Below are 24,156 nucleotides of genomic sequence, written 5' to 3'. Positions count from 1 at the left end.
CCGCGGAAGTAAATTGTTTCGCGAGGACAGGCGCTATCCGCACGAGGTGGAATTTGCGCCCGCGCTTTTTACCGAAGCTCCGAAAGTGTAATAATTCTCCGAACTTTCGCGGATTAAGTCGACGTGGAAAGAGATTTAAGATTTTACAGAGTTCAACCTTTGGCCCGCGGTTTCCGTTAATGTGCCGAGCTGTCGCAAGAAGGGGATTAAACATAACGGTCCGCGGCACAGAGGAGAAATATTTCCGCGGTTGTACGAAAATTGCGACCGTAAAAAAAAAAAAGGTAGAAAGAAGAGGCCGAACCACTGATTTCTCGGCCGGCAGAGGAAGAAGCGAACGGCGAATCTCGATAATCGCCGGAGCGGTCTCCTCCAGGGGATATTTCCGAGGGAGATTACTTTTCCGTTTGAGTCGCTCGAAGCCGTACTTCGCGTAGCGTTACGAGAACAGATACGGTTTCGCGAACTGTCGTCGTCGATCGCGAATCGTGTGAACCGCGCGTGAAATTATCCGCCCCTCGCTCGCCGCTCGCTGCAGCCAACTTTACGTGACTTTGTCGCGATTCCTCGGAAAACGGGAACGCGAGCGCGCGTGGTCGGTCGGTCGGTCGGTGACGTTGGCAATGGTTTTTCGCAATAATTTTAACACAAACTCTCTCACCGATGACATTTTTTACTCCCCTACCGCGAGTCTCATTTCGTACATTAACTCTTCCCCGTATCTGCATTTCTTATGGAAATGAGTTCTCGATCTAAGTCGCACGGTTTGGAAGTCGCTGTTGCTGGTGGAATATGTTGTTAAGAAAAATAAGAAGGGTAGAAAAAGGAAAGTTGAGCGGGAAGTTTGCGAACTCTTCGCTGCACTATCTGATAGATTGCGCGCGGACTTAAGAGTTTTCTCATTTTCTTGGTTCCGAAAAATTCCATTCCCGCAGATTACAAGGTACTGTTTGCATTGACACCATCAATATACAATGCCGTTCAAAAGTTGTCAGCGCAGCTAGCAATTCCATTTTTCGCACATAAAACATAGTCTTATAAAATATTCCTTTACTTTCGGTCATGGAGGTATTCAATAATTCGCTAAATTGCTAAAAAATTGTAAGCAGAAATTATTAAAAATTTCTCAAGTAGACAAATATGTATTGTATATCGGTTGAAGGAGAAATATGATTTTTATTTAACAATTCCATTTTCCATATATAATTCCATCTCTTATGTATGATAAATCGAATTATTATCAAAAATTTGAGCTGAAACTTTTGAATAGCAGTGTAGCTTGTTATATCATCGCAACTGCGTTGTTATAATGGAGATTATAAACAAATTATCGTTAGCTTGCGACTATACCCTGATAAAAATAATTAGTCGAATCGATCAATGCCATCGACGTCGATTCGACCAATCATTCCTGGCAAAGTATCTTTAACAACACGGAAGAAAATGTATTAATACAGTTATTCTAACAATTACAATTTCAGACATAATTTTTTTGCTATGCCGTCAAAATCTGCTTAGTTATAAATATTAAATTTGCATAACAAATTATATTGCATATAACCTTTTCTGCTTTTTTCTCCGAGATTTATCGCAGCCACTATGCAAATCGTAGCTGCTCTACAAATAATGCAAAAGTACTTGAAAAATTATTTCTAAATTTTTTGGGACATTGGATCACTAAATTTTCTTCCCATTGCGGAATTTCATTCCGCGGGATACAATCGCGAAAAATTCGACGTAACGTCGCCCGTGAACGGCGACTTTAAGAAGTCCGTTGTACGTCACGTTTATGTTAATAGTGGCTCATTATCGTTACGCAGCTATCAAGCCTGATATAACTATTATTGTTACTGTTACTATTAGCGTGGTTAACGTCGGGTTCTCGCCGAGGACTCATTGACAGGAATTTACGCGTTATTGTACGAGCAGCCGAAAAACATTTCGCGAAGAGCGTTAATCGATCCGTCTGTTTTGCAAATGAGGTTCGATGCGAGCGACTATTGCTTAATTCGCTAAACTTCCCCACGAGGAAAGAGCCCTATTGAGCATGGTGGACATCGAGGCTCTCGTTGGCTCACGCCCGCGTCGAAACAAAACGATATTCAAATTTCGAACGAGTAATTCGGAGATTAATTTGCTGCTTCTTTTATGCGATCAGTTTGTCAATAGCTTTAACAACAGCTTCAATAATAGCTTTAATTCGTTCGTCAACGGGGTCTTAAAATATTGCTCGATATTCCTGCGAGATTATCATGTATGTAAAAAAGCACTTATTACGTATGTATACATTGACTGAAAGAAGAATGCTTGGTATTTGTGACTGTAATAGTATGGTATACAAATAATGTAATAACATACAAATAATTATGGTTAAGAACACTTTATTTTTCTAATTATTACTGCTGTAATGTCAACATTGTAATAAAATATAATTTTGTGTTTACTATGACAAAATTTTACTATAAATTATGTTATACTTTCAAATATATATTAATATAATAAAAAGTATCTATATCAAGATGTGGATAGTGAAAAAAAGAAAATAACCATTTTTATATAATATATGCAATCAGTTACAATGAATATAATTATTTTTTAACATTCGCTTACCATTTACGTAGTAATAACGACTAATAGCTTTAATTTGCATGGTTATAACAATTACAGCTATATAGTTAACATCGAAAATGACTATATAAATTATAATTATAATTAAATTATGGCAACCATTTTTCTCTCTCTTCTCTTTATTCGCTCGCCGCTTCTTCGCCTCTCAATGACGCACGTAATTGCGATACCTGGAAAAATAACAAAGTTGAAGTTTTTAAACTGTTAATTAGAGTTACATCGCATACCAATCGAGTCAGATGAGAACAAAGCCAATTTCTAACGACGGGATGCAACACTGTTCCTGTGAATACGAGAGAGAGAGAGAATGGTGTACTCTCAGCGAGTGCATATGTACGTTTCAGGTTGATGTTTCTACCTCGTTCGACTATGCGATCACGTTAGTAGTGGTTTGAATATGCATCAAAACGAAGTCTCTCTCTGAGAGCCTCTCCGTCCCGTTAATTAGTATCTACGTCTAAGTGCTATGCCACGTATGCGCACATTGATGACACGAGTCCCCCGTATTAAGTACAACGGCCAGAGGCGGCTCGCAGCGTTTAATTAGGCTGGAATTAGCTCTTTATTGAACAGGACTATGTGACAGTCGCGACACAGCTTTGACATGAGGTCCTCTCCGCTCGCATTATTTAAAGAGCGACTCGATGAAATCGCATCAGTTTAATCCGGCAAAGCCGGATTAGACTGTGCGAAAACATATGAATATATTGCATATCCGTACGCTGCGTTAAAAAGACCGATATTACATGTTCATGAAAAATATGTTAAGGTTATATCACATCTTAAAATATAATCAAACATTTTAAAATTGCATAGATTCTATTACGTTGTTTGTGTGTAAAATTTGGACGTAAGTCTCTTATTTAAATTATTTAACTTATTGTTTGCTCTTGATTTTTATAAAGAATCTTGCGAATTTTATAATCGCCTTTTGTAGTATTTATTTGCGAATTGGTGATAAGAAAAAGGAACGTTACAAATTATATATAATTTTTTATACACACTAATTTAACTCTAATGAATATTCGTGCGCAAGTTCTCTTAGATCCATTTTTCTTCAAAGTATTTTTATCATCGGAGAAAACCAGAAAAAACTGGAAAACCTGGAATTTAGGTTCATTTTTTTATCTTTGAAAATTCTTGGATTTTTATTAAATTTTACTAATACTCGGGAAAATTTTTAGAATTTTACTTTTAAATTTAAATTCTATCTCTTTTCTCTGAAAAATTTTTTTGTTCACTTTTCTTGATAATGAAATCGATTAGTAATAAATGTGGCATACACATCTACATATACTTTCAAGTCACTTACGAGTTTTTATTCAAAAAGTTATCGACAAACAGTTTTAAATTGGTGTTGTGTGTTAAATTTTCCGAATTCTGGGGATTTTTGGTATTATACCGATTGTGCCATCATATTACTTTTTAAGTACTTTTACAAATTTAATATTTAATAAAACTCAAGACTAACTTTTCTTTGCGACTGTCTAACTAAGGAATATTAAAAAGATATAATAAAACAAATTTACTTTAAAGGTGCAGTAAAAAATACTCGAATCTTAACTAAACTTTTGAATGAAATTTTAGGTGAGATTCGAGTATCCCGAGTAAAATCTAAGAATTTTTAAGAAATTTTTTCAAAATTTCAGTAAACACTTTTAGTAAACACTTTAAAAGTTACACATTGTTTTCTTCTTTGGAGCTAGTGTCAAAACCAAAATTTATTTATGACCAATATTTCCCGTTTTTAAACAAGAAAAAATCTAATAAGCGTACAGTTTTTAAATTTCGATAACTTTTAGCTGATATCATGAAGCCAAGTCATCCTTCAGTTGAATATATAAACGATCAACAAATTGAAACAAATTATGATAAGGTAAAACAAATTATATTTTACATCAAGTATAAAATAGAATCTTCATAAAGCCAATAAAATCGCGAGTACTCGAGTTGCCTGCGTAATTATTGAAAATTGAAGCACTCTTGTCGATGCTGAAGCACTAAAACATTAAGAAATATCCTAAGATGGGAGGTATGCATGAGGCAAACCTTTTAGGTGCAGGTTTGGGGAAACGGTACCAAATGACTAACAGGTACACCCGATACCTCGCGAAAGATCGAAGTGCGTACCTTGTACAACCGCCATTCGTTTGCTACGACGGAGCAATTAATCAATCTGCGAGATCGGAAGAATCGCCGGATTGATTCACCCCGGCAAGGTCGGGAAGGTCGCCGGCCCTCTTATCTCCCATGAATGAGCCTCGTGAGCAAACTGGTTTCTCAGAATCTCCGCCCCGTACGCCGCGGTAAGCGGAAGCATTTGACGTCGTTCCACTGCGGCAAAAGCGAAAGTTCTCAAGAAGTTCCGGCACGTACTCGCGGCGGGAAAGGGAGGAGGCGGGGGGTGGCTCTCGGGGATCCTCTCAAAGATTCATGTCGCCCCGATCGCATTACGGCTTCTCCCACGCGCGCATTTGCGGCCGCGTTGTCGTAAATTATCGTGCTATCGCGCGCGCGCGCGCGCGTGAAATTCGCATAATCAAATGCCACGGATTCATCCTCGCTTTGGCTTCTCGGACTTTCCTTGTTGGGCCGAATTCCACCGATAAAATCACTTTATGAATAACGTCACGTGCGCGCGAGACGCGCAGTTCGCGGCGGAAGTTACCGGCGATCGCAACTATTACGTCACTTTGGAGATTTATAGCGGTTGGGCGCGTACCGCCGTGGTGAATAAGTTAAAGCCGTTTCCCCTCGACACGTGTACTGGTCAATTCGGATGATGCCGGCGATACGGGCGCGACGAGCGACATTTATCCGACACTCATCCGAGAAATAATATATATTTTTTCCCCCTCCGGAGAGACATGTCAATTGAACTAATAGAAAAAAATTGCTGCGTATTAATTAAACTGAATTTCGAAAAAAAAAATACAGATATTTTTAACCCCTCGAGGGAGTAAACAGGACCGAAAAGAGGATCCTGTTTTCAGAGAGTTCAAACTTCATTAATTAAACAGTGCGTATCGCAATCAACTTTGCGATAAAATAATAGCGCCACGTAACTCGATATCAATTCAATTTTACGTTCATAATATTAAGCAAGGCGTAGGCTAGAAGATAATTTTACGTTCCTCGTATTTATGCACGTTGCGGGAACAATTGTATTATACATGTATCATCTCGCTACTCTTTTTTTTATTTTTTTAACTCAATCGCGCTCGATCCCGAGTTTCTCCTAATTGTTATATACAAATAACTCTGTTTATCTTTACATGACATATTAGAAAATACGATCTAGACTACCTGTCGATCTTTTCCCTCTTCTACAAGCTGTGCTGTATGAATATAAGTCGCAATTATCGAGGGCAGCAGTTTTCATTTTTCCGCAGTTGTAACTGACCGATACTGCTCCATTTTTCCCTATAGTTTCCCCTATAGTTTTATTTTCAGAAAACCGCTGTTTCAAAAATGTTTTGTGTGTATAGATCAGATTTCCAACGGGTTTGCAACCATCCGTCCGGTCGGCTTCCGCGCGCTTCCGTCTTCCTATCGCTTTTATTTCGCGATTTAATTCTCCGTGAGTATGTATCATTGTTACGAGGGGAGGGGGTGGAGGGGAGGGTCAAAGCTATATCGCGATACACCGATCGATCTGTTCGACGCGATGGATCTCCTATTCGGCAGAAAGTAATAACGTTCCGCAAATACCGTCCGCTTTTCGCGAATCGCCTACGTTTCCATCGGTCGTCTCTCGACGTATCCGCAATCTAGATTACCTCGTATATTGTTGTTTTGCCGCTTCGTTTTTTTTCCTCTCACTCCCCCCCTCCCCTCCGTTTCTCTTTTTCTTTCTCGCTTCCCCCGAGCTCTCCATTTTTCTCTCATTTCGCGCGTCTCAGAAGGACGAGATCAACGTGACGGAATTGAAGAGAGACGACCGCTCGATTGCCGACGAGTTATCGGATGGATATCGGCTGTTTACAATTTAGCGCGCCGACGATATTTGAAATCGTCGGAGAACAAAGGGCGAGGAAACCGCGCCCGACCACAACACGAGTCCTTCATATGCGGGGGTTCAGTGGCTCGTGCTGATTCATATCCTCGAGCGCGTTCTGTCCGCGCCAGAATTAAATTCTCGTCTCGGAAAGTGGTTTTCGTGCCGGCTACCGGCGACACTTAACAAACGAAACGAAGTGTCCCACAAATCCGCCGTGACAGCCGCCGCGCCGGGGAAATCGAGAAGTCACCCGGGTGTACGCGAGGAGAACGCGGGTCCCTCAAGGAACGGCGCGTTTATCATTTCTCATTTCGCGAACGGCTGTCGATCGCTTAATCATTAAATCTACCACGTCGCGCGAAGAGCTCCGTGAAATATCGTCGTCTTTTTCTTTTTCTTTTTTTTTCTTTTTTTTAAGAAAGTTGGAATTTATTTCCATCACGAGAAATACATAACTGGTTATGTAACTTGTCTCTCTCTCTTTCTCTCTCGTTCCCTCTCTGTTAGGACAGGCTCTTGTCTGAGAGAGACAGCCGCGTCTAAACGAGGAACGATCGCCGCGCATATCCACGCGCGTTTAATGAGAATTTTAACGACTGAGCGGATCGACAAGGGAGGGGGGGGGGGAAGAGAGAAAAATTGAGGAAAAGAGGAAAAAAGCAAAGGAAAAACGCAATAGATGTAAACGCGCGCGCGAACGCGAAACGAAGCCAATCGGCGCTTTGTGCAACGTCCGGCGAAGGGGGGAGGTGGACGAGAAGTGGGACGAGAGAGAAAAACCAGACATTTTCGGCAATACGCCGGGTTAACTACTATGCGGCCGTGACATTCGTAATATGCCAACACCGCGGGGCTTCTTATCGGGTCGCGCGCGCGCGTCGATTGATCCGTCCTCCTAGGCTCCTCCAAGGCGACGCGCGATTGCGCCCGGCGATAGAGCGAGAGGCATTGCGATCTCCCGTATCTCCTCTCGATCTCGCGACCCCTCCCCGCCTGATGGAATTTCATCGGGAATCCCGGTCGGCCCGTATCGTAACACGCAGTCAATTTGTATGCCCGCGCATACGTACGTACGTGGGGCATGTAATACATGGTATAATACACGCGACGAATCCACGCTATCACAAAATGCCTCCCCCTCCTCCCCTCTCCGGGGACTGCACACGGGGTCGCCCCTTCCTCCCCCCGTGTCCGCCTGTGTAACGCTTGCACACGATGTTACGTAGCAGTGTGACTGCCGTGCACGACGGCATTTACACGCGCCGTTCCGGCACGGTCCGTTCACGGGTTACCTGGGGAATGGGGACCGGGGAATTATGTAGGACAGATCGATGATCGTAATCGCATATTGATTAATTCTACGCGAGATTCTCCGTGTGGACAGACTAATCTCCCGATTAAATCGCCCGCCTTCCCTTCCCCCCCCTCCCTCCCCCCTCCCATTCTCTCCTACGCTTCGGGACTTTAGGTAATCGTAGTCTTAGCTTCTGATAGTCCAAAGTACACTGCTAATGTAACATTGGGAGATCTAATTACGGGATCTTTCAAACTTTCCGCGGCAAGACGTTGCTTTAATTAATAGCGATATTTGAAAGATAAAGTTGCCGCGGGTAAAGTGGCGTAATTAAGATTGCTCTCTTAAAGATCTGTTAGATTCTAATGATGATTTTTTTTTTAATGCTGCTCCACTTAGACCAAGAAACTTAACGCAATTTACACGTTGAATTCTCAATATTTACTCACAATCAGAGTTAAACTTAAATGATAACTTGCATACTTAAGAAAAGACGTTTTCTTTCAAGACACCTGGACGTATCACACAATTTAGAAAATATTTGCTGTTAATTGAGATCTAGCACTTTAGCATTTTTTATAATTTAGTGGCACGACTTAATTAAAATGAAATAAAATTTTTCCAGAGACGCGTTTTTCAAAGTTTCATTTTCAGTTTTTGTTTAAGAAATGAGATATGTCGATATTGGTCGGTCTGTGCATTTTTTAAAATTATCAAACATCATACACTGTCAATGGACACATGTACAAGCATGTAGCTCTTTTGTCTATTAATTTAACAACAATTATATTCGAAATCTTAAAAATCCTAGTTGACTGCAGGACATTACAATGTTTTCTGGGAACCTTCGTTTTGTTACGCAAATGAAGATGTCATCTTACTTAGCATAAATAAAACGACGTGAAAAGCCGTAAAAAAAAAAAGAAGAAAACGGGAAAGCCGAATAGTCACGTACGCGAAACAGTCAGGTGATTCGACGCACATCGTAAACGCTGTCACTGAGCATCCAAAGTACACGAATACGTACTTCGGTTCGCTCCAGGTGCCGGCGGGATGTTATTGCCGGCGAATTTGCAAGCGCGCCGTAACGTTATACTTTTATACTTTTTCCTTATACGCTTGCCGACACGTTGTAGAGCCCGGCACTTTATGCTCTCATTCCTCGCGGGAATGAGCACGTATCGTTATCGCATAGCCCCGCGTTTACACGCCCAGCCATCCATGCGAGATATCGCGCGCGCGGAAACCGCCGCTGGACCCGCGGGCACTGAACGCCGGGCGCTTTTTGCACGCGCAGGTGCCGCGTGCGTGCCGCTGCATGCACGGCAACTTGCTGCAAAAGTCAATATGTGCGTGTGTGCGTACGCGCGCGCGCGCGCGCGTGTGTGTGTCAATACACGTGCCACGAAATCCCCAAGTCACTGCATTCGAGGGTGCTTCCCCTTCCTCGCGGCATTATCGCCGTCTAAATCCCGTTTACACCGACGGTTATCCGGCTAAAATCCGCTTAGGCTGGCGCTTAGCCTGCGACGTCGGCTGCAGTGGAAAGTCCTGAGGCTGGGGCGACGTGCTGCAAATGAGGACTCGGATTTTAAAGACGCGCGCGCGCGCGCGCGTTTTCCTATATCCCGACGGTTTCGATAAAAGGCACGCGTCGAGACGCGCGATCGCTTCCGATCGTGGATTTTATATCGTTAGATTTCGTCGCGAGAGAAAAGAGGCTGTCCGATGCACGCGCACATTTTCCTCGCTTCCGAACACATTTTCCGTATGCCACATCTTCGGGGGAATAAGAGCGAGCACGCGCGCGTTCTCCTCTTGTCAGAATCGTACGCGGATGTAAGGAAGATTTAAAAAAGTTAAGCCCGTCCAGAAATATGTCAATAAATAACAGATTCCGCTGTACAGAGAGAAGATTGATGGGTAATATCCACGTCGCGTTTTTCTCCGTCCCGGAAATAAAACAGTCTCTGGGACAGAGCCATCTGGGATGGATAAAAATCAGGAACGCGCAAACGTACAATAAACGGATAGTTGGAGAACGAGAGGGGTTTAGTCGCCCGAGAGATCTTTTTTTTATATCGCAGTTATCATAAATTAAGCGCAACCAGTGAGTTCCATTGTGCGAATAAACAGAATACGGTTCTCCACTCGAGTCTTTGTAGAATGGAAATTTCGCCGTTTACGCTGCATCTTATACTTTCCCTTGAATCAAACGTTATTGTACACGTCTGAGAAGCCTGATAAGAACTTATCGACCGTAACACAGGATAGAACCCGGTAGCGCCTAACTTTGCTAGAACTACGGAGCAGAAATTCAGAACGGAAGAAAGACGCAAAGGTATCTGGAATTTTCGATATGGACGCACTTAATACAATACTGTAAACGCTTAATTTCAAATTTCGTGCGGTCTTTTATTTGAACGTTTTAACATTGGATGCTTTCCTGAATCTTTTGTTTGCCGTGGCGAGGAGATTTCGCAATTAAATTTTAAGCAGAAATTGCAGAGTTCCGTGTGGCGACGTGACAAAAAGTGACTCGGTAAAATTCGTTAACTTATTAAAGTTCACCAAAAATAGCACCATTACCTAGCCGTTATTTTCTCTCCCTCTCTCTCTGAACATTAATGGATTAACCGCATTTCATCTTGCATGAAAATTTTAGTTGTGAAAAAAGGTGCTATTTACATCAATGCCAACTCGCGAGATGAAAAAGTATATACATTCCAGTTAAATAAAAGCGCTTCCTTCTCTTTCCCTTTAAACAACACCGAGCATATTAATTTGTCAAAATTACGTCATAACGTAAAGTGTGTAACAACATAACAAAATGGTAATGTTTGTTCCTCAATAGCGCTTCGCTAAAGTCAAAATTTCGATCTTCCTCGCGGTTAAACGACGCTGACACAACGTAGAAATTGTAATTACGTGTTGTATAATACGTGACTTCATCGCCATGCTGCGGGTCCAGCCGCGGAACTGTCTGCAGCTGCGCGGGAATTAGCTCGTTTGGGGCTGACGGATGCGAAATGTGATTGTAAACTGTGTTCGTCGCGCGAGCAACACCGCGTTTATTTAGGCGGTGGTCGAATTATGCAAATTAGAGTCGAGCGGATCCTCCAGCCACGGGCCCTCGATTTCCCGATAAACGTTTGTCCCGCGTTCGATTGCGATTTATTTCCTCGAGATATTACCGTGCGTCAACCCGATCCTCTCGATTTCTCGCTGCGCAGCGATCGATACACGTTGCACTTCTCGATTACTTGTTCACGAGCTTCGCGGATTTTTGTCTCGCCCGCCGTCGTTAATGTAGCGGAACGCGGAAAACACTGGGTGAAACGAGGGAGCAAAAGCACATCTGCACGCGAACGCTCTTGTCCCGTTTTTTATTTTAAGTGCTTGTAAAAAATTACCAAAAAATGTAAATTTGGAAAGATATGAATGAAGCGTACTACATTTGGATGGATTAGATTTGTATATCGAGATTTCGTACACTCGTAAATAAAATACCTGTCTTTACGTCGATAATATCTGCTCCTGATGCAGAGGCAAAAAATCTTTCGCAGTCACAAATTGTAAAGATTGTGGTTTTTACTCTATTTTCCGCTTTCCGCCAAGAAAGCGCCGGTTTCATTTTTATTTGTACGGCCTACCATTTCGATACTATGTTAATGTAAATGTCGTTACGTAAAATTGTTTTTATAGGTGTAAGATTATTTCCCACTTTCTACCAAGAAAGAACTCACATCCTCATTACTTGTATGGCCCAATGCTTCGACATTAATGTCAATACACTAATTTATTTCTAAGGATACAAGATTATGATAAGGTGACAGTTTTAATATTCATTAGCTCGACATTGTAAATGAAAGAATTACGACGGTCCTGTTCCTGAGGGCGAGCCGGTGAATTAATGGGAAGCGCTGAATGCGCGAGAAATCGTAATTAAGCGTTCGCACGAGGCAGAGCGCGGGGCGGCTGAGAATCAGCTCGGCTAAAAACTCACCTTAAGAGTGACGCGAAAGATGCCGCGGTTTTTCTTTTTCCCTCGCGGTGGGAAACTCCGCGTGTGCAAGGACATTACTCTGGATCGCGAGGTACACAAAGTCGTTTCGCTTCCACGCTCACCTTCCCCCGCTCACCCTCGCGCCTTTGTGCGGATATTGCCGTGTACTTCCCTCTTATTATGACGCGTATAGCGCGATAAAGGGGTTCCGCGACCGCTTAAGAGGCCGGAAAGCTTTTGCGTCGCGGAACCGCTTTACCGGAATGCGGGGAAGATTTCTCGCGTTTTCGAAACGACGTAGACTGTGCCAGACTGCTCGCTAACGCAGCCCGATGCCTACATTTGACTATTGTTCTCTGTTAAGATCTACCTGTGACTCAGGAAAGATTTTATTTTCTTATTCATATTTTATTTAGAAAAATTCTTCTTTGATGATTTCATCTTTTAATGTAAGATCTCTTTTTTGTGAAAATTTAACTATTGTTCTGCGTTGGGATCTATCTCTGACTCAAGAAAAGATTTTATTTTCTTATGAATATTTTATTTAGAAAAGTTCTTTCTTCTCTGGTAGCTTGATGATTTCATCTTTTAATGTAAGATGCCTTTTTCGTGAAAATGTTTTATTTTTTACTTTTTTAGAACTTTTTATTGTATATATTAATTCCTAAAGACTACACGCAGAAAATTTTATAGTAAGAATTACTATGGTAAATAATAAGCGCGGACCAAGGAAGGAATTATGAAAATTTTTACTATGTCTTTCATCAAATTACCATAGTATTTATACATATAATTCTCTGAAATTTCTTTTTATAGTCCATACTACCGTACATGGTAATTTTTATTATAAAATTTTCTCCATGCATAAGATAGTGTATGTGAACAAGGATTAATATGAGAGAGAATGAAGAAGAGCCTTGCCCTTCCAATAAAAAGCTACACAATGATCAGTTATGTATTTTATTGAACTGCTTGGTTTGCTGAGAAAGAACTGAAAGAAATTAAAAGATAAATCCAATGTCTAGATCAAGAATAAATTAATTTCTTTAATCAGGCCCTTCCTTGTTCCAGCTCCTCTGAGAGCTCAGGAACTGCATGACCCTGCATTTAAATGACAAGGAGACTTTCTTCTTTCTGCAATTAGGTCCTTCTCTATCCTACATGCGCAATTAAGTCGCATTTAATGAAAAGGATTGTCGGCTTTATTATTACCATTTATTGTGTGGACGTGGCGACTGCAATATCGTTGCATTCGTCTTCAAGAATCTTTTCATAAAAACATCCATAAGATAAGATGCCGATTCAGTTTCGTTGGAACGAAACGAAAACTTGCCGCATAATTATTTTCAGGTCTCTCTCTTCAAGACAAATCGCTTAATTCCGCCATCGCGATTAAACTTAATCCGACAGCTTAATTGTCCGCTCGCTGCGCATTGCGATTTCCCGCGATTGCACGAATCCCCCGGTCTTTATCCATGTCTTGCCATTTTTCTCCGCAGGCGATGGAAACGTGAGCTTCGAGGAGTTCGTCGAGATCGTCAGCAACATCGGCGGTGCGAGCACGGCGGCACCCCCGGATCAGGATCAGGAGGAGCAGGAATTGCGAGACGCCTTTCGGGTGAGTGAAATAAATTTACATGTGATCCCCTTTCCTGTTGCGCTCGCGCTTCATTTGAATCATGGTGCGTGACCGGCACAGCTCGCTCGCTCCTTCGCCACCCCGCGGGAGATCGCGGGATCGCTTGATCGTCCGATCGAACTCCAGCGCTCGCCTTCGCCGAACCCGGATATCGTACGTAGCCATATTTCTCGTGCGATTCAAGCAATTTTCGGCCGGATTACCGCGACCGTCCTCCAGCCAACTTTCTACCCCCCTAAAGGCTCGAATAAAGCGAGCGGAGAGGATTTGCTCTCGGCGTTCTTAAACGAGCCGATAGAGCCGGTTTCTTTGGATAAGGACTAAAGCAAGAGGGCGAGTCAGTTTACAAACTACACTCACGTGGCTCCTTAGGATACGACGTTGTTCACGAAACGCAAAAGTTCGTAATGACCGCGACATGCGCGCTATGAATACCCGAGTGTTCCATGCATATTTTATGCATCGTATTAATAAGTTTCCCGCTGCACGCGCCCGGGTGCACGTTTCGCGTTTAAGCTGGAGATTTAATCCGTTTCGATTGTCAAATACGCATCTCTTAATCTTTACTTTACCGAGAGTTTTGAGAGGACCCCGAGCCTTTTTCACCACTGGCGAAAATGTCGGAACCACCGGATTAAGATATTCGCATAATCTTCCAAATTAGCTGCGGCCTGTGTCGCGTCGCGTCGCGTCGGTGCGACAAACCGTCGCGCGCATCATAAATTCCTTAAATTATTCCCAACGGTTCGAGAGATATTCAGATTTGCGACTCGCACTCGATTGTATTTTCAAGTTATACAAGTACCACGTTCTTACACGCGACTTCCTCGTTGTCGATACTTCGTTTTACCTTCCGCACTGCGGCAGCGCCAGATGTAATATCCTGTTATTTCTTGCATATAGATTGCGCAATATGCCCGGGGTTGCGAATAATAAATAAGTAATAACCAAATAAATAAATAAATCTGGTGAATCTGAGTTTATACGAGAAATTTGATTCGTGGGAATTGCATGAAATAAGGGGATCGGGATACCTGAAGCCTCAAGCTCAATGAGGCTCACGCGGAAAGAGAGAGAGAGAGAGAGAGAGAGAGAGTGCAATCCTCGATCTTTCTGTAATAAAATAAATTCCGATCCTTTTTGTAATAAAATAAATTTCGATAAGGACGCGCGCTACTGCTCGCCCCTCATCGAAATTTCCGACACGTTTACCGTGAATGCGAAAAATGTATAGAACTCGACGACATCGGCCGTAATACCCGCGCGGGTACGCGCGTATGTATAATGCGATTATTTAACGTGATATACGATGTGAGGGTACGCAGAATCGAGAAAGTCCTTTACCTGTTACTCCAAGATCGTAGGTACGGCATGAAATACGTGTAAATACATGTCTATGCATTCGTTGTGAATTAATCGGTTCGATGAATGAATCTTGAGTAAAAATCTCATACATATTCTTGCTGCTTCGATCGGAAATTGCTCTACGATTATTGTCAGGAATTTCGCCTATTGCGGGGGAAAAAGTGTGAAAAGACGGAGAATTCCTTGATTTATTCTTTTCCTTTAATTTCCGCTATGGCATGTATTCTTGGGTTTATTCAAAAAGCAAATAAAAGAGATTAAGGATACGTACGTCACGAAAATAAAAAATTAGTATCAAAAATTTGAAAATCTCACAGATTGTTCTATTATTATGTTTGATCCGGTGAACATAATTTTCTTAGTTTCAAGGTTGTTTCTTGTTAAACCAAATTAAGTCGAATTAAAACAAAGTTTTTTATATTAATAAAACTGTAATATTTGTACAAAACTTTAATTGAATTTACTTGCTCCAGGTAGAAGTTCAGTTGAAAAGTTATTTCCTTAACAACCAGAGTAGAGTCATTTTCGTTGCATAAACTATGCATTACAGGCCAAACATTTTATTGTTTTCTTCTTCGCAGCTGGTTTCACAATTAAAATTCGGATATTTATTGCCAAATTTTTTTGCAGGAAGTTTGTAATTTTTAAATTTCTATAACTTTTAACTAATACTGTGCAGAGGCAAGACATTAATATCTTCATTTATTCGGGGAGCTGCGCGTGAAATATTGATGAAAAATTAGGATTGATAGCTGCGCTGTCCGCTTAATCGAGAATCTGGGTAATATTGGAGCGCTATATGAGGACATATATTGGGATTATACGCTGATTTTATGGGTGCGAAACGCCGGGAGATAAAAGGATCACGAAGCGTTAGCGTTTTCTTGCTTGTTGTCGGCGAAGGTATTCTTGTATGAATAATGCATCCGCCCCTCGTATACGCGTGCCTTTATGTCACACTAAAGGATAAATCGGGATCAGAGCGCGAAATACTCCGTTTAATGCGACACGACTTTCTAGATTATTGCGTCGCGGGAAGAATGCGTCAATGCACCTGCAGAGTCTTGCGGGGGATTAGCGGTCGCGATTCGCGTTTAAATACACACGAGCTCTCGCTATCCTCTTTTTTAAGGGAGCTGTGGGATAATTTAACCCGGAGCGCGCGGTGTAAGCGGTCCCACGAGAGAAATAGGCGCCCGAAGACGCGGCCGGAAGTTGTCGGAAAGTTTCAGAAACTTCTCGAATGAAGGTAATAAATCCGCGAAAGAAAAGTACGGCGCGAGATAGACTTGTGAGGAGAGACTACGCGAAAACGGATTCTTGCCCTGAAAGTCGGGAAGAGAAGGAGGTTAAAAGGGTAACGCGGGGAAACACGGAGCGCCCGACTTCGCGCGGCTCTCTACGTCCGGGTTGTACAAGATCTCTCTCTCTTAGAAATACGTCGGCATTTGTTCGGACCACCTTGCCAGATCGGTCGGCCGGTTGCTAGTCACAGCCAAGACCTATTCACTCGCGACGGACATGCGACACTTGATTCCAGAATGTAATTTCTCTCTCTCTCTCTATCTATCTATCTATCTATCTATCTATCTTGCTCTCTCTTTCTTTCGCTCTCTTGCTTGCTCGCTGACCTCTGTGCCAAGCTTGTTTCGACGTGCCAACCGAATCAGGGAATCGGAAAGACGACGAACAGCGTCGTAAATTGTGTAACAAGCGCGAGCGTAATATGTGGAATTCTTACCTCGCAAAAGAAATGCTTCTTTTTTTTCTTTCTTTTTTTGTTCTACTCGAATACATTCGGGATTTTTATGTTTCAATCTACCTTAAAGTTCTCCTCAGATTTTTCGGTTGAACACATCCAAGATTTCACGTTTCATTTTACGTGAGTAGATTCCAAAAGCGTTTCCGCGATATTTTCCAATTGAACATATCGCGGTTTCAATGTGTACGCCTCGAGACGTTTTCGACAGGAAACGTCCTCTCCTTGAACGGCGGCCGAGAGTTATGACGATAAAACAATCTGATTCGCCCGAGTCCCCTTTCGAGCGGGACCGATTATAACAGTTCCATTAAAGTCGCTAAATCCCAGGAGGCTTATTAAGATCGAGGTGCCGGAGTCCGCTGACCCCGGTTATTGTTGCCGTCGAAATTCCCGCTGCAAACGAAATGAGGATTCTACACGGAGTCACTCTGGAAATGGAGGACGCGGTTTCGCGGGATTTACTTTGGATTCTTCCTCGGTCGTTACGTTCTCTCGCATACCTTCCTTACGACTCGGCAGTTTCCGCCTACGCGCAAATAAAGAAAAGGAAGAGGAAGGAGGAAGAGAAGGGAAAAAAATGAAATAGAAAACTTTTGTCCTACTTTGCTGCTCGTGATGCAATCACCGCTGGGTAGATCAAACCAGTGCGCTTACGCCGCTTTTTTGGGGGGGGAACCCACTGACATTTCCCTTATCTCGATTAAAAAGTCATATCGCTGCACCTGAAAGCGATATCCTTTTCGAAAACAAATGAGTTTCGCGCCGTGATACTCGGATAAAGTTACAATACGATCTACAGCGAGAAGCCAGGAGATTTTATTTCCACGGATAATATTTAATTGAAGTCATATCCGATTAAATTTATCAGGTAATCACGGTAATGCGTTATCGAGAGAAGTGTAATTTAATTTACCCGATGAATAAGTATTGCACTATATAAATTACATGGAAGTGAAATAAAAATTTACATGTCTCATTGGATCAAACGTCGAGCGCGCGATAACTCGATTTACGCATTTAAAGCCACGTATAAAACGGTGCGTGTAGTGCCGAGGAAATTCGCAACCCACACAGCCAAAGTATATATAGACTTCGCGCAATTTCACGACTCATGATGTTTAATGTCGGGTCATCGTGAGTTAGCACGGGCTTAAACGTTGACTGACAATCTCACGTAGCGACCCAATTACATCGTGTAATTGCTCTTATTCCGAATATATGTCGAAAGATTGTAGAACTGTCTCAGCTTGAGCTGAGACAGACGGTGGGTCAAAACGAAACCTAACTTTGTGAATTTTTTGTGTAAAAAACGAAAAGGGATAAAAAAGTTGTGCTTATTTCATTATAAAGATCATACCTTTCTCTACTTGATATTTAAATTTTATTTAAAAATAATACAAAATAGCATTATTATTTAAGTTTTTGATCTACATCATGCTTTTCAAAAACAACGTTTACGACCACTGCTGAAAAATTCATCAGAAAGAAAAATGGCACAAACTTTGTAGAATTGGAATGCACATCTAGTGCTTGACGTATTCGTTTTTCAAATTACGTTCAAATAAACAGCTGACTGGACTAAAGTCAATATAGCGATTTTTCACTATAAAGTTTTTTTCATTTTTCAGTTACAAAAAAAACTAAACATAAAATGATAAAAAAATTCTATGTCAAACACTAGTTTTTAGTATCTGGAAAAAGCATGTAAAGTTTTATCGAGCCGTCTTTAAAATCTAGTGATCATGCGTATTTAAATATATGATTCAAATATTAATGGTGTTTTATTATAATTTTATAATTAAATTTAAATTTAAAATAGAGAAAATTATAATCTTTACAATGAAATAAGCACGACCCTTTTACCTTTTTTCGTTTTTCGATAAAAAATTCACAAAATTTAGATCTCGTTTAAGTGTATTATGCTCCCCTTAACCGATTGTTTTCTGTTTGCCTAACCTGTATTCTAACTTAAATATTCTGTGATGTCAATTATGGTCAGCTGTCAGTTCACCGAGTCGAGTTGCGACGAAGGGAGTGAACAGGTCAAACTGTGTTGACTTGAATAAGTAAATATAGTGGTAGACGGGACGACTTGATTAATCCACTTTCGACTAATTTCGTCCATTCTGGTATTTGCCTTAAGGCGATGCTCCCTTAGGAGAAAGAAAGAAAAGGGTGGAACGAGCGCAAACCGCATCCCTTCTCATTTCTTCGAACAGTTCAAACAGAAACGACGCTGTGTGTAACGCTGTATGTAACTCAATACGCATGGAGTAAAATCGTGCCGCGCCAATTTCCCTCTCGGAGCTCGTCTCCTTTTAACGCGCACTTCGTTTCGAGCTGCAATTCGCTTTGCAGTTTCCTTCGCGAATACATCCCTCGAGCTTCTCAGCAGCAAGTAACAAGGCAGTACGCCGAGTACGCTGAAAGTTCGCGTAAGAACGGCGGTCGTCCATTAAACCTGGAAGCCGCCGATCCTAAACATTCGTAACACGTCTCGTTTCCGGCAACGTCCTCTCCTAGAGTCACTTATCCCCACTCCCGCCCCCCCCATCCTCTCTTTGGTCGTTATTCTTCACCGGAACATGTACGTCGCTTTCGAAGGATGGCGTTTTGTCCGACGAATTGTCGTCCGGGCATTTCGTGTCCCATTCATCGTTCCCATTCGTCAACCCGGTCACATTTTTCCGTCTTATCATCCTCCTCCGCCCCTCACCCTCTGCCTCAACGAGGGAGGTTGCGCCGACGCGCTCATCTCGACTGATATTCTCGCGAAACGAATTCCGGGATTCGAAAACGCACCCCTGTCGAAGATTCGCGTTCGACTCACTCGCCCTCGTTTTCGCCGGTTCGACGAAACTCGTATTCCACCACTGTATTTCCTTTCTTTTCCTCATTTCTTGCCTCGTCCTTCGAACGCTCTTTCCACTTCCGCTCGATACTTAATTCTTTCACGTGAAAGAGCTTTCATCCACCGTGCGAATGCTTTATCCCATATTGTGCGATTACCGCGAGAAAATGGGATTAGAAAGATTGGCTAATTCTTGCGTGTGTTTAATACGCGTATACTCTGGGAAAAGTAGCTTTCCCAAAATACTATTATAACTCACTTTGGGGCCCGCGATGAAGTAATCTAATTATTTGTATTGCTCGTAACCCTCTAATTTTACATTTATTTTTTCAAATCCAGTTACGCAAAGATAACGTTTACTTAAGAACAATCCAAATAATTTGATTATTTAATCGTAGGTTACAACCGCGTATTTTGAGAAAAATATTTTTTGCCAGAGTATAATCGCATATGTGAAAACATTGAGCTTGTTCGTTTTAATCAGGTTTATTTCAGCCACGCTGTCGATTTAACGGCAAACGCAAAAAGTGCAAAAGGTTTATCTTTTGTTTTTTTGAGAGAGATGTTTCGAGAATTAAAAACCATAAAGAGAGGTGCTACATCAAACTGGTAATAATATCTCTGCTGCTTTGGTCGAATTTTCTGCGCTATCATATTGTTTCGGATCAATACGATGCAAAAGCTCTAGAATTACAAAATAAAAAGTTTTCACAGAAAATAAATCTGAAATAAAACATGAACAAAAAAAAAATAAAATACATTTTGAGTCAAATAAACTCGAGCAGAGCACTAGAATTAAATGATTGAGTTTCTTTTCGCACCGTCGGCGCAAGCTCTTGTTTGCACTTGTTGTATCATTTAGATGAAAAACGGTCTAAAAATAAAGGATCGTTTCTGCAGTTAACGCCAGTTTCATTACGGTTGTCTAGACTTCTTTCATTCTCTCTGCGCCTCTACCTGCGCTCGGGTCGTTCTGATCGCTAAAAGTGGGTAAACACTAATCCAGCGAACAACAACAAGTGCAGAATCGAATTTATTTAAAAACTTTCTTTGATTCATGAGACGAACCGAACGCCAATCGAGCGTTAACAAATAATCGTAAAACAAATGTTAAGTGTAAAATTTGCGCTCGATATATTCATTAATATTTTGCTATCGTTTTTATAACAAAATCCAATATTAATGTATCAATATTAATTTAATTTATCATTCTTTTTCAATACATTATCCTGAACGATTTATCTGGTATTTACAGATCTGGTATTACAGAACATTATATTTACATATAAAAGGTTTCTTCGGTTTCCTCTTAACATTACACGTATCCAGGTAAACGAATTTTGTAGTTAAATGAAATCATTGGTAAAACATCGATTTTTAAAATAACATTTTTGTTTTACAGTGAAATAAATCCTTCTTTGATCGTCTTTTTCAACGCGAGAGGGAATCTTTATATTAAATATTTATTTACATTAAATACATTCATATTTCTTCCTATTTCCGATACTGAGAAAAAACGTTATTTTAGTTGAATATATAAATACTTGAATGGAAGCTTAAGTATTATAAGTTGAAGCTTCAAGTATTACAAGTTAAAAATTGAGTCAAATTAACAACATTTTTCTCAGTGTATATTCTTCTTGTATAAGAATTAAACTCGTAACGGTGGACGCGTTTACGCCGGGATGCGGAGGGTGTTAGGTAAATTGTCGAGCTCCCTGGAAGCAATGCATTTACAATTGTGCGCGGAAGCGCCGGTGGCTGAAGGTGGCAAATACCCACCTCCGAGAAGAACCGACAGAGATCGAGGGAAGAAATCCACCTGGGCGAGCCGGGTAGCCGCTGCGTGCTGGAAGGAAGTATGTCAAACTGTTACGCCACAATATATCCTAATGACGCCGGCTTCGCGGAGAGAGGATTTCTGCCGAAGCATCTCCCTTTGCTCGACTATTCTTCTGGATTGTCTACCACCGTCTGTCTGAGCCACTTCTCTGTCACTTGTCTGGTTACTCAGGCGAGTCCTGGCCGCGTGGCGGTGTTATTTTTCGATGTTCTCTCGAGGATGTGGCAGTTGCCGTTGCATTTTCTTACCTCTTCTCTCCGGGCGAAGTGTAGCACGCTCGAGGTACGCTTGCACGAAAATTGAGGGATTCCGCGTAGCGCAAACCTTTCGCGCAAACTCGATCGAAAGCGATACACGGATGAATAACGGCTGAACAAACATTTCGATCAATAGTCGAACAAATGACGCGTGATAAGTAAATAGTAATTTAATGAATTGATTCCACAGAATGGAAATACGCTCTATGCAATTAATGCAAAATTTATTTCGTTTAAATTTAATTTCAATTCATTTCACATTTTAATGAAAATTCATTATAATCGCGAGGGCGCGATTAACGTGAGCTCGAGTCGTGCCACTTCGTCAATCGCAATTCGTTTCCGCAATTCTTACCCCTATTTAATGTCACCATCATATTACATTTGAAGAGACTGACATTTTCCACAGAGAAACACAGCAAACCAACGCGGGGTGAGCGTTTCTCTCTCCCTCTCTCTCTCTAGCGAAATAAAACTGTGAGCATAAATATAAATGAGCTCTCGGGCAGGACGACTTATTGTCGTCCGGTTGCCGCTACCCTGGGTCTCTCCGCGAGTCGTACTATCAGATTTATTTTCAGACGGTCTAATTGCCCTTCATTAAATTGCGTCTCACCCCCCCCCCCCGCCGTCCGTTTCCGTTGTCTGTCATTTCTAAAGAGCTATTGTGCGGGAATATTTTTTTATTATTATTAAATTCGCCCCATTCCCGTAGGAACTCCTTATTATTTAAGGTTGCCTTCCGGCTGCGATGCGTTACGCGCCGGGCTCTCGCGTACGCTGTCTTTTCTTAACGCGCATTCAGATACCTCCCTCGTCTTACCGCTGTGACTACGTCGTTCCACCTTATCTCCGGGAATTATGTAAATCGCCCCCGTTCGAGGGGGTTTTTCCCAGGTTTTTCTTAGGCGCACGCATACACGCGTTATATTGCGCCTACGGCGGAACAGCTGGGAAACTTTAAATTCGCCTTAGTGGCAGTTTGATGGCGGAATTATCTCGACATTTCGCACTGACGGGATTAAAGAGTCGACTCTTTCTCCTCCGATCCGTTCTAATATTCGTTCTATGCAAAGGCACGCTGTTCCCTTTCCGTTGCAATGAAATATCTCTTTTGTAAACAGAGTCCTTTCGGAAAATTCCCTCCTCCCGTCGTTCTATTTAATTAACTTTGTTAACAAGTCATTAAGAATTTGGGGATTCATGAAACCTTTCGATCTTCGAAAACGTTACGAAAATGTTCTGAAATTCCTTGAAACGTGACAGTTTGCAAATCGCCCTGTATTTCGCGTTTACGTAGTAAAATTTACGGCGCGCAACAGGGGAACGATTCCGCTTCTTTAGACTGCATAGCTCTCCAAAGTGTTTAACGATCGGGGCATTAAGGCCAAACGTGACGTATTGTAGTCACCAAGTCGATATTTTAATCCCCACGACCTGACTACCACCGTGACACCGCCGCGGGCAATCGCAGCCCGTGTCTGGAATAAAAGGCGCGGAGAGCGGGGACAGGGATGGGCGAGCGAAGGGAGGGGGCGAGACACGGGAAACGTGTAAAGGGTGGAAAACAAGCGACCGAAATGGAAGAGCGACTCGATGAGGGCTGTAAAAAGAGGGAGGGGGGGGGAGGCGGGCGACTCAGCCGCAACCTGCCGAAGGGTATCGCGAATAGATAGCAAGATTTATGACGCGAGGAGAGAAAAGGGTAGTTTCCTTCTCTCTCGCACGCGCGTGTGCGAGAGGCAAGATTACATTGCAAATAATACTACTGAACTCCCGAGATCGCGTAAAATCTAATATCCAAACAGCACGTTGTCTGGCGTGATCTGGGCGAAATTTATCCTATCGCGCGCATCCAATGTTCTCGCAGCAGCCCTTTTCATCCTGGAATTATACGAGCGTTATGTATCCGCCGGCGCGCGCAACGATTTAACCCGTTTCGCGGAGGGAGCCACCGAAATTTTAGGGAAAAAAAAAAGAACACAAAAGGAAGAAATGAAACAATTCTCGCAACAAAGGGGGATTGGCTGCAAGATAAAAGGCGGAAAGAACGTATGCGCGGCACGTAACGGCTCAAAAATCCGCAACAACAATCCCCCCTGGGGCAACAAAAGGGGCAAACAATGTACTAACTGGGAATGCAGGGCGGCAAGATAAAAGAAGAGGAGGGAAAAAACGAGTGGAGGGCCGCGGCGAAACAAATGCACGCGTGCAAAAACAAATAATGGCAATCGTTACGGACGAGTATCGAGCTCTGGAAGGTGCAAGAGGGTGTAGTTGAAGACCCCCGCTGTTTTCATACCGGCTTGACCGTCGTCGAACCGCGGGCGACGTCGGCGAAAAAACGTTGCGACTGATGCATTTCTGTTTTTCTTCTCTCCCCTTTTTTTATACGCAACATTGGGAAGTACACGTACACATACATCTTTCTGGGATTTCCACACAATCGTGATGCGAATGCGAGTGGCCGACGCCGTTCGACGTTCCAGAAGCCATAATTCAAGCTTTAAA

At 42.2% G+C, this 24,156-nt stretch overlaps 1 protein-coding gene across 4 annotated transcripts in view; it reads left to right on the top strand.

Moving 5' to 3' along the window:
* LOC105829305 (calmodulin) overlaps positions 1-24,156 on the top strand; it is a 66,873-nt gene that overhangs the window by 32,970 nt on the left and 9,747 nt on the right. For all 4 annotated transcript variants that reach the window (XM_012668039.3, XM_012668038.3, XM_028190147.2 and 1 more), the window contains exon 4: positions 13,428-13,546. In XM_012668039.3, coding sequence (XP_012523493.1) covers positions 13,428-13,546 — 119 coding nt within the window. The remainder of the gene's footprint in view (positions 1-13,427; positions 13,547-24,156) is intronic.

The sequence above is a fragment of the Monomorium pharaonis genome, chromosome 8 (assembly GCF_013373865.1).
Source record: "Monomorium pharaonis isolate MP-MQ-018 chromosome 8, ASM1337386v2, whole genome shotgun sequence".
NCBI lineage: Eukaryota > Metazoa > Arthropoda > Insecta > Hymenoptera > Formicidae > Monomorium > Monomorium pharaonis.
Note: the sequence above shows the minus strand (reverse complement) of the source record. Positions and strands in the feature narration are given on the sequence as shown.